The sequence below is a fragment of the Hirundo rustica genome, chromosome 3 (genome assembly GCF_015227805.2).
Source record: "Hirundo rustica isolate bHirRus1 chromosome 3, bHirRus1.pri.v3, whole genome shotgun sequence".
Lineage (NCBI taxonomy): Eukaryota > Metazoa > Chordata > Aves > Passeriformes > Hirundinidae > Hirundo > Hirundo rustica.
The window spans coordinates 1,459,486-1,470,809 of NC_053452.1; the positions used below are offsets into that span (position 1 = coordinate 1,459,486).

The 11,324-nt window shown below is 48.1% G+C and overlaps 1 protein-coding gene across 9 annotated transcripts in view; it reads left to right on the forward strand.

Moving 5' to 3' along the window:
- Positions 1 to 6,916, forward strand: part of SHLD1 (shieldin complex subunit 1) — a 36,545-nt gene extending 29,629 nt beyond the window's left edge. For 5 of the 9 annotated variants that reach the window (XM_058420028.1, XM_058420030.1, XM_058420023.1 and 2 more), the window contains 2 exons: positions 1,780 to 4,848; positions 5,179 to 5,904. In XM_058420028.1, the coding sequence (XP_058276011.1) occupies positions 1,780 to 2,300 (521 nt within the window). In that variant the 3' untranslated portion in view covers positions 2,301 to 4,848; positions 5,179 to 5,904. Of the gene's footprint in view, positions 1 to 1,779; positions 4,849 to 5,178; positions 5,905 to 6,822 lie in introns of those variants that run through there. The other 4 variants (XM_058420024.1, XM_058420025.1, XM_058420026.1 and 1 more) reach the window with 4 other exon arrangements.
- Positions 6,917 to 11,324: the final 4,408 nt, after the last annotated feature.

Here is an 11,324-nt window from a genome sequence, read left to right on the forward strand (position 1 = left end):
TTTAAACACCTCCAGAGATGGTGACTCAACCACTTCCCTGGGCAGCCTGCTCCAGTGCCTGACAACCCTTTCTGTTCAGAAATCCTGCCTAATATCCAAACTGAGCTGGTAGGAGAAAGGCAAAGCAACATTGCTGAAGTTTCCCCTGATGACACAAAGCCAACAGAATTTTTCTTTTCCCGAGCGGTGCAGGCTTGGTGTGTGAAGCTGGAGGCAGCTGCTGCTCTGGCACAAAATGTGGCTGTGAGCAGGAGGTAGCAAAAAGCCAGCACGACACAGGGGGCTGCGACTGCCACAGGAGTCTAAGTGCCACTTGATTGAATTATCAGAGATGCACGAGGCTTCACTTCTAACTTAGCATAGGCTGAGGGGTTACTGAGGAAAAATGGACCTGCTCTCTGATCTGCTGCTCTGATGCCAGAGCTCACTGTGGGGAGAAAAGGCCAACAAGCTTTTCTTTGTACTGCATTGGAAGTGACACATTGCAAGGGGAGGGAAAGTTCTATTTAAAATTGCAAAATCAGAGATGAAGCGCGATTGAGAAGAAAGATCAAAGACAGGAAGCGGGGCCGGGAAGAAAGAGGCGAGGTACAGCGTGGCTGCACAGACAGCCTAATTTCATGTTAATGAATCCCTGCTTTGGAAGGGAAGGGTGGCTCTTTGTGTACCAGGAGAGAAAAACACCCTTCTGCCACCGCACTGAGACTCCCTTTGAACGTGGTCCCCTGCCAAAATGAAGGGCTGCACTCTGCTTTGCATTTCACAGAATTAGAAAAGCCCAAGCTTGTTTTCTGCCTGCATCCTGCTTATGTAACTTGCAGATGACGGCTGTGCCGTCAACCTCTGGCTGAGCCCTGGGAAATTTCCTTGTCCGTGAGTCAGGTGCTTGGCAAACGCTCTGGCGCAGTGGGCTCGGAGATGAGATTGCACTCAGAGGCACTGCCTGGCTACCAGAGCCTGGTTCAAGGTCTCTTCACGGAAATTCTTCCTCCTAGAAGCTTGCTGATCATCCCGCTCTTGTCATTGCCAAGTGTCCCCGTTGTGCTGTGTTAATTAGTGGAAAGCGTCCCCCTTGATTGCTCTGAAGCGGGAGAAAACCTCAGCCCTGACTGTTATCCAGAGATGTGGGTCAGAAAAAAAGGAGGAGAAGAGCTAGGCAGGAATGAGTCCTTAGCCTTTGCATTAATTTTATCCATAGAAATTCCATCAGGATGTGGGGAGAGCGTTTGGTGGGGCTGCAACAGTGGGACTTCATGGGGAAGCACAGAGTCCCCGTTTGCAGTCCTCATGCTGAAACTCCATGCAGTTACCAGATCTGTGTTGGTCTGGAGGCTGTGAACCTGCCTGAAAGCTGGAGGTCTGGACTGTAGGAGCAAAATTGAGATTGTGAAAAGTAAGGATTAGATCCAGAGACGAGGGAAAAAAACTGAAACAGATGCGGAACTGCGTCAGCTGCAACCCAGACTTCCTTGTGGGTCAGCTGTCATCTCCAGGAGCAGCAGATCCCAATTTCCACCTCTTTGGAAGCGTAACTGAGAGGAGCCAGGAGACCTGTGCCGCCAAGTAGGTCCGGTCACCGCAGTGTCAAGGCTGGGACACCTGTGGGGTTCCCAAATCTGTGCAGGAGGGCTCTGTGGCAGCCCAGCTGTGTTCAGAGCAGTGCTTGGGTGCTCACGCAAAGAGCCTGTTTGCCAGACTGCAGTGGGAGGGGGGCAGACAAAGACTTTGCCACGGGGATGACCTGGTGACTAATGAGTTTCATTGATTCTCTGCTTGCAGGAGGGAGCAATCCATCATCTGCAGCTCCTGCAGACTCTTCTGCTGAAGGCTCTGAGGAAGCAGACGTGAGATGTTACCCAAAAGCGGGGCTGTGTGAGCCCTCTGAACCTAATGACTCTGTGCTCTCATGGGTGCGTGAACGTGACGGTGCAGAGGATCCCAGCATCAGGGACTCTCTGGACGGCTTCTACAAAATGTATTGCAGAAAGCAGCCAGAGAGGAAGGACCCGACCTACGAGGCTGCCTCACGGTGTCTGTCACAGAAGATTTCAGAGCTGGAGCAAAAGGAGGGAACAAAATATGCGTCACGTTGTCTGCAAATGGCACAGTTGGTCTTGAACAGAGATGGATGTAAGATCTTTCCAAACCATCCCCCTTCCGCTTGCTTTTCAAAGGCAGCCGAAGGAGAAGTCTTGTTGGAAAACAGGAGGAGGATACCCGGACTCTCAGATGACATCCTGCAGTTCCTCTTGAAACAAATACAGGAGGAACGTAGCCTTGATGGGTCACAGGAGAAGTGAGCAAGACACTGGTCTGTTTCTGTCATGAGGCTTTGCTTCCACTCCAGAAAGAGGAGACTTTCTTAGACATTGTTCTCCCAGCACCACCTTCAGCACCAGCTGCTCCATGGAGGGCTTCAGCCCCAGCAGACCTTGCACCTTCTGTGTAACTGCTTGGGGTGTGACTGATTGGGAGAGAGGGGTCATGCAGTGTTTGCTGCTGGGACATCAAACATGATAATTTCTATCCACCAAGCTTTTAAACTGGCCTGCATCCTCCCCTAGGTTAGCAGTGATTCAGCCCCGGGGTGGGCACCGCTGTCCAAATGCTGTTGGCTCTAACAGGCTGTTGGAATGACCTTGGCGTGGTGTTCCCCAGCCCTGCAGGGGAAAAGTTGGGATTTTGTTCTGTACATTGTGTGTACTGTGTTGTTACCCACAGACATACTACCCCACAGTTAATGGCTGCGATGCCAGGTGCGTTTTTCTAACAGAAAAAGTGTGTGTGTGTGCATGAGAAAGAGAAAATACAGCTCTGAGCAGGTTCTCTGACAGTGCTTCTGTCCTGTTTATCTCCCCCCCAACAACCTTCAGTTCCTTTCTGACTTTCATGATGGTGCTAATGAGATCCCAGGGGGAATGTTCCCTTTAAAATGAAAAGGATCTTTCTGAGCCCAAAGAGCCTGATGTCAGTCAGCAGCAGAGCAATGAACCCACACACAGCCACTTAAAGTTCCTCTCCCGCCTGGGTTGCCTTTTGTTGCTTTACTGCCTCTGCCAGGCAGATAAATGTCTTTGTGCATGTTTTCCACCCACTGGGCTGTCCACTGAAAGAGCAGTTTGCTGTCCATGATGTTGTTTGCTAACTGGGGAGGCCATTCTCCAGCGTGGGTGTGAGCGAGGAAGCCCAGAGTGCCAGAGGAAGGGATGTGTTTAAGGTGACAGCAGATGAACAAAGAAAGAGAGAAAAGGAGGGAAGGAGGGGTCTCAAAGGTCAACGCCGGTGTGGTCACTCCAGCCACAGTGCTCACAGCAGTTTTGGTATTCGATGTCCAGTGTTTGCCAGCCCAGCTGCTGAGACCTCTCATCCGCTCCCTGTCCCAGCTGGCTGGATCTCAGAGCGGGTGCTTGCGTTCCTGCCTGTCGCGTTCCCTCCTGCGCTCCCACCTGGGGCTGCCATTCCTGCCTTGCTGCCCCGTGGCACAGCTGCCGTGCTCGGCAGGTGTTTCCAGCAAAGGCAGTGGAAATTTGGCTGCTGCCTTCAGTCAGAGCAGGGGGAGGCTCAGCTGGCTGCAAGTTCTGGTCAGACACTTAGGATTTGGTGTGATCTCTCTTTGCAAATAGATTTATATTAGAAGTGCCTGGGTTTTTTATCCTTGATTCATCTGTGGAACCAGTACATTTGGCTTTGTGGTGGTCCTGCTGGGTGTGTTGCTTGCTTGCTTTTATGGCAGAGGTGTTGTCCCTGTGCTGGAGGGCACACAGAATATTGGAGCAGACCTTCAGCTGCTCCCCCAGCATTACTCAAGTTAATGGTGCCAGGAGGAAAAAAAGAGTCGAGGATGCAGCACCACTTGTGTAGTAGCAAACAAACCCACAGGTGCTTGTGTATCAAAATCCAAATGAAAGCATCCTGCTGGCAAAAACTGTAGAGAACGGTAATATCAGCTAGTTTAGCCACAGATAGAGCTGGGAAAAGCAGACCTGCTCCTGAGTGTGCTGTCAGTAATTACAGAAACATCACTGGCCCCTCTGCCAGCTCACGCTGTTTAACCCCCACGGATCTGTCACAGCCACGAGGGCACCGGTGTTGACAGGTGCAGGGAGATGTTGCTGAGGATGTACAGGGAAGAAGGAAGGTCTCCAGTGTGAATCAGGTGTTGTTGCTTTTAAATTTTGCCAGTGTTTATGCTGTTCCACACCTTTAAGTGAGCTGCTGTGCAAAACCTCTCAACTGCCAATTTAAGGGAAATAAACTCCCATGAAGGGAGAGATGGAGAAACCTGAGGTCTGCATCTGAATCCCTTTAGTTAGCTGTATGTTTGGTTGTTTGTTGATGGTTTGCTGGTTTGTTGATGAATTGGTCAGTGCTAAAACCATCTAAACCTTAAATCATTTTAATTTAAAAATAAAAGCCAAAGACATGCAATTTCCACAAAGAAAGCTTGCAGAAAAATAGGAAGCTCCTGGTCCTCAGGAGAGTCCTGCTGCTGCTGATGTTTGAGACATCCCTACAGGGTTTTGATGGAAGAGAGAAGAAGCTTGGACTGACAAAATAGAGAAAAGGTGACTGCTGAAAGAGTGTGAAGAGAGATACTGGCAGAGGAGAGCACAAAACTGTTCAATTTTAAGGACCGGCGTAGGCAGAACAGACTGGATGCAGCTGAAAATTTTGGATTATGACTCATATCTACAAATCTTGGCTGGCATCTTGCAGAGGACATGGTGATGCTGAAACATGCAGTCTTTTGAGAAGTTTGCACCCCTCAGAACCTGAAGTGCTGCAGTTGTTCTGTGCGCTGCTCGCTTCCTGGGGATCGTGGATGTGGCTATCCCTGGCTTCCTGAAGGTAAAAAAACATTCTTTGTGCATGGCAAGTACCAAGAGTGCTGTAAAACCCTGAGAGAAATGCCCCACATTCTGGCCATTTCCCCCAGCCTGTGCAATAGTCTGAGAAACTGGGTTTATTCCTGAGAGGTGAAGCGCCTTCCTCTCTCCCTGGCTTGCACTTGGTTTGGTTTTGACTCTCCTGTGGTTTCAGCTCAGCCTGTCTCCTCAACTTGTTGGCCTCCCCAGCACTGGTGGTTGTCACCTCTGTTCATCCCCAGGTGTGTGAAGGCTGCTTTAGCAAAGGTATTTGGGAACAAATCCAAGGGCTTTTTCCTTCTGTTTGTTCAAGGCTCACAGGAGCAGCACTCTGAGCGTAACTTAGAACAACACCTGGAAACCTGCAGCACCTTTCAGGGCTCTGGATATGCAACATCCCACAGGGATCCTCAAGCCAAGTGCGTAAGTGAGGTAAAAGATGGGCAATCAGTCCCACAGGGTAAGACAGGCAAGGCCAAAATTGATCCCCAGTTGTCAAGCAGGAGGAACACAGAACGTGGTGAGGACTTGATGTGGCCCAGATCCAAATCCCACCCAAGGTCTGTTAGAGGTGTCTGTGCTTTGGGTTGGTGTTGCTTTTTCTCTTCTTTTTGCCAGAGCCGGGATTAAATGCTCGAGATGGCATTTCTTGTTTGGACTCAGGTGTTTATTAATTCTTATCTATGTCACAGTCTAACAAACTGTGAGTTCTACAGCACTTCTAGCTAACAAAGTGAAAAATGGAACCGTCTCTCTTTACAAGGCCTTTTAAGGATAAACTGTCCAATTATGAAATGACACCTGAATTAATTTTACTTTTAACCCAATAACCAACCACCCCTGGCCTGCAATGTGGATTTTTCTACCCAATTACAGAATCCCACCCAGACCCATGAAGAAGAAGGTGAAAAAGAAGGACTCAGCCTCTGCCCTAAATCCTCCATCTTGCTTTATATCTATTACTATATTCTAAACCCTTAAACTCTAAGTTTCCCACCCTGTGCTATCACACACTTCTCTCCAAACTCCACACCCACAATCCCAGTGCTGTCACTCCATTTTGGAGCCTTTTCCACGGGCTCAGGTCAGTGCAGTGTTTGCCTGGGGGTCAGTGCCTGTGAGCACAGAAAGCCTGGAACTCTCAGTGCCCAGGGTTCCAGCAGGTTGGGTGTTTGCCCCTCAGCTGGCCCAGCATCCCAGGCACTGGAGTGGCCTCAGCCTTAGGACTAGGATTAGGTCTTGCAGGCTGAGAGCTGCCTCTATTCCCTCACACAAACGCCTGATCCGAGCTCTTTTGTCATCCTTGCCCAATCCTGCTGCTGTTAAATCATTCCCTGGGCTGGGAGCTGATCCAGGACGTTTGGTATCGATGGCCTCTGTGCTGCTTTCTCCCAGTGTTTTTATTTTCCCTCCCACACGGCTGCTGGTGGGAGGTGCTGATTCATGCCAGCGACCTACCCAGTCCTGGAGCCCAAAGGCAGCCGGGGAGAGCTGAGCTCCTGCCACAGGTGCCGAAGCAAGCCTCAGTGAAGCGGAGTTTACACCAGCAGGGGATTTTCCCCCAGGAGCTGAAGGTGCTTTATATGCCTGGATAGATGGCTGTTAAAACTGGTACACCACAGGCGCTGTACATCCTGTGTAAATGGGGCCATTTCATTACTGAGCATTGGTGATTTTGTGTGGGGCATATGTTTTCCCACAACACAGGAGTTTCATTTTAAAAATACCCTGCTCTGTGGGCTTTCCCTAATGACTATTTTCCCACACACATCGATTAGGCAACAACATATGCCAGCATTTCTCCCTTAAAAGTAAAACCTGGCACACGGCACGCAGGGAACGAAATAATAAGATGTGATTAAAGCGGTAGCTGGAGCTAACCAAAGCCAGAAAACGTGTGGCTGAAAGGTCAAACCCTTTTTTTAAATTGCCTTTGCAACGGCCTGTTCGTTTGCAGGTGCTGGGACTCGAGAGGGAAAGCCTTGTACCGAAAGAACAACTGCAGAGGAGTTCACCATCGGTTCCAGACAAACTCTCAGCTGCGTTGGAAGGTAGGTTCTTGTAGGAAATGTCGGTCAGCCTCAGGGCAGGTGCCGCTGCGCCGTGTTCTCTGCCCCGCTGTGCGATAGATGAGCCGGCGCTGGTGCTAAATGGGTGCCACAATCAGCTCCCCCCGGCCGGAGCAGCAGGATGCTTCTGTAATGAAGGACACCGAGGTGGGGATGCTGTGCCCTGCAGCACGTTCTCGGTGTGATTTCCACCGGTTAGCGTTCTCGGAGTCGCCAGCGGCTTGTTTTGGGTGTCTGAGAGCTTCGGAGAAAGGGTGAAAGGGCAGAGCGTTGGCACCCACGCCTCTAACAGCAATTCCCCTCAAACCCCTGCAATTAGAGGTTCAAACAATAGCAGAGATGTTGATCTGTGGTGCAGGCCTCCCTGTTTAAGAAGCGTGCTCTGTGAGGCCAGCTTGGTTTAGATCCTTGTTTTTGCATCGTCCCTGAGATTTGCTGGTCCCTGAGACAAGCTGAGCACAGCGTGAGGAAGGTGTGAGTGCAGACAAGTCCCGTGGCTGGCTTCTGCCTCTGGGAGCGTTAGCGCTGCCCATCTGCTGTTCAGGAATAGACTGGCTGCACACGAATTACGAGGGAAAAGCAAATCCTTCGGGGATGAGGAGACAGACTGCTCTCTCGAGGGCTGGAGGAGTCTTGCCAAAGGCAGCAGCGAATGAGGCTGAAATGCAGTGGTGTTCTGGGGCATTTCCTCTGTTCCCATTGCCGGGGGGTGCCTCTGCTGCTGGTTCTTCCCAAAGCAGGGGCACGGCACCCTGCAGGCTCGGAGTGCCTCACCTGAGTGCTGGCAAAGCCACCCGCTGCTCTTTCTCACATCCAGGGCAGCGCAGCCTCTTTCAAGGTCTCTTTTCCTGTTTGGATCGCCTTCCCACCCTACTAGACAGATTTACACAGATGGAGCAGCTTCCTGGTGTTTTCATTTCCCAAGGCTGCCTTTAAGCTTAAGCCCTTTAAGCTTTTTTGATAACCACGCAGCATTTCACACAAAAGGGCCTGAAAGTCTTAGAATCGGGGTATGCAAAAGGAAAAAGGATATTGTGAGGGGAAGAGATGCTAGTAAAATATCCTCCTGTATTTTGTAGGTTTTGCTCTCTCTTTCCTAGGCCTTTTTTTTTTTTTTTTTTTTTTTTTTTTTTTTTTTTTTTTTTTTTTTTGCAATTGGGTTTTGTTCTTTGTGCCTGTGGCGATTCAAAAAAAAAAAAAGGTGATGGAAAATTTCTTGGGCGATTCCTTTTGCTGTGTGAGTACTGCTGTCATAAAATACATCTCTCAACACTGTTTATAGTCTGCAATTATGTGCAAGGGCATAATTGGATATTTTTTTTTTTTCAGTGCATACATTGTTCAGTAATAAAAACTTTATTCTGAAGTCATTCCGGTCTGTTGCAGAAATCTATATGTTTTTGTGTTACAAAATGGAAATTTGCCTCTGAAATTTCCATGACACTATCAAGCACAGAACAGTATTGTTCCTACCAAACAGAACGCTTGCTGAGAGTCAAAGTGCTATAAATATTTAAAGAAATTAATCACTAAATAAGCCAGAGTAGTGCCCCAGTCTTTAAATATTAAATGGAACATACACACTTGACAAAAAGCAGGCAGGAGCACTGAATGGGGCAATTTAATGGCCTGAATGTAATTATTTGCAGTGCAAAGGCAACTATTAAAGTAATTTTTGCTTAATGACAAGCAGTACTCAAAATATGAGGGTTTAAGCCCATATTTCACATCAACTCTCTGGGAACTGTTGGAACCTGGGCACTGAGAATTCCAGGCTCTCTGTGCTCACAGGCACTGACCCCCAAGCAAACACTGCATTGACCTGAGCCCGTGGAAAAGGCTCCAAAATGGAGTGACAGCGCTGGGATTGTGGGTGTGGAGTTTGGATAGGAGTGTGTGATAGCACAGGGTGGGAAACTCAGAGTTTAAGGGTTTAGAATATAGTAATAGATATAAAGCAAGATGGAGGATTTAGGGCAGAGGCTGAGTCCTTCTTTTTCACCTTCTTCTCCATGGGTCTGGGTGGGATTTTGTAATTGGGTAGAAAAATCCACATTGCAGGCCAGGGGTGTTTGGTTATTGGGTTAAAAGTAAAAGTAATTTAGGTGTCATTTCATAATTGGACAGTTTGTGCTTAAGAGGCCTTGTAAAGAAAGAGATGGAGGCCATTTTCACTTTGTTAGCTATAGGTACTGTGGAACTTACGGTTTGTGAGACTGTAGCATAGATAAGAATTAATAAACATTAATTAAACCACGAAATTCCATCTCAAGCATTTAATCCCAACTCTGGCAGGAAAGGAGACAAAAAAGCAACAGGGAACTGCAGTCCTGCAGTGATGCTAATGCTCCAAAGGCCAGCCCAGAGGGATGTGTTGGCAGCTTTTGGGCACTGTCATTGCCCAGGACTCCTGCTCTGGGCAGGGGGCTGCTTGGGGTGCTCTTACTCCTCCTCCTTGTAGAAGAAGCAGCACCCAGGGCTGTGGAGGTTGCTGCTGTTGTCAGCAAGGCAATTTGGTGAGAGCTGAGGCTGGGAGAGGGTTTAGTCATGGCTGAATTTGTAAAGCCATGAGGAATCGCGTCAGGGCCTCTTGTGGCCCTGCTCGAGATCCAAAAGCTGCGTTTGAGCTTGATGGGCAATTCATCTGCAGTGGTCAGTTTTGACTCGGAGTCCAGCAGGTCATTTTCTAACAATTAGGTGAGAAATGGCAGCCCAGAAAAAAAAAAATGAAGCCTTATGACTAAAAATCCCAGTGGTGCCCACGTTATTAGGCAAATTCCAACTTTCTCTTCTAGGAGGAGATGTGCCTGTTGTTTCCCATCAGTGTCATCTTTTTCATGGGCACATTTACCAGTGGAATTGCAGGAGCTGAGTTGCATTTAATGCCTGGAACAAGCAATGCCAGCAAGTTGCTAACTGGGGAAAGACCTAGGAAGTGGCACTTCCTGCTGACGGCAGTATGGAAAAATTGTCCTTTGTCCCCTAGGCCCCAAAGTATGCTATTGGTTTATTTAAATAATTTATCTATTTATTTTAAACCTGTTTTTTTTTACTTAAAACCAACTTTATTATTTTAAACTTATTTTTCTATTACAGCATAATCAAGTCTTCTGCCATCTGAGCTAACAAACTGAGAGAAGGATGGCTGGGGAAGAAGAGAGGGAGGTAGGTGCGAGCAGCATATGGGAAAATGTTCTATGGAAAACCTGGGAAGTTGGAGAAATGGTTGTGTTTATATTTGGTCTTCTCTCTCTCACCTCTCTTATGGGTTTGGTGGTTTCTTTTCTTTCATTCTGTAGCCTGTGAGTGTATCCAGAAGCCCTTTGCTTTTTTAAAAAAAATGGAGACTAAGACAGACAATTCAAGAAGAATTGGCATCCGCTTTTAAGATTCTTAAGCAAAAACACCCTGTAAAATTCTTTGGAGTTTTTTTTTAAATGAAGAAAGTCTTTTGACACTAAAGACTAGAAGAGTCAGTTTGTAGCAGCTGTTTCTGCACTGCCTAAGAGCATATGGGCACGAACAAAACCCCACAGTGTGAGGTGCTATATAAATACAGAAAAGGAAAAAAATGGTATTTGCCCTTGCTACAGAAATCACCCATCTGTACACACGGGGTCTCTCAGCTGCAGCTCAGTTTGCTGGACATTGGTACCACGTGCTAAGGCCATGGGTGGTGACAATCATGTTTCACTTTTGTGGAAGGATGACCCCAAAACAGATCAGCTGTGGAGCTCCATCATCCCTTACGTATGAGCACTGCGTATGGACAAGGTTTCTGAAAGGATTTTGGTTCTGTTGGTGAAACTGGATGGATGGTGGCCTTTAGGTGCAGCTGTCTTTCTCCAGACTCATCCTCTTAGCGCCTCCTGAATGAAAGAAATGAGTTTGTTCATGAAAACTTAATTGGCATCCAAGAATGAAGATAATCCCCACTAGCACATCTAATTAGAGGAGCAACCCTCATATTCCTCATGCAGTCTCCTCTCAATTTAGAAGGAGCTCAGGCACAGAAATTTGCTTGTCATCCTTTGAAGTTCCGGCTTTTAGCATGAGCCAAATGTGATTTTTTAAAAAGTGTTTGTATTTGAGAGGATCCCACAGGATTGTTCAGAGATTGCCTGGACGTTGTGAGCCGTGGATGTCACTGCAGTCAGAGCGCTGACACATGTGAGAAAGGGGGCCGGGGTGTGCCACTCACAGCCGATAAATGAAATGTGCCCTTGCCTGCTGTAGTCCTGATTCAGTGCAGTCACAGCTCTCCCTGATGTGCCGAGGAGCTCGCCCCAGCTCATACCCGGCTGGGAAATCCCACGTGAAGTGACACTGCTTTGAAAACTTAATAAACTGTCGACGCTCGGCTGCTCTGGTTTCCCAGCGGTGGCAGAAA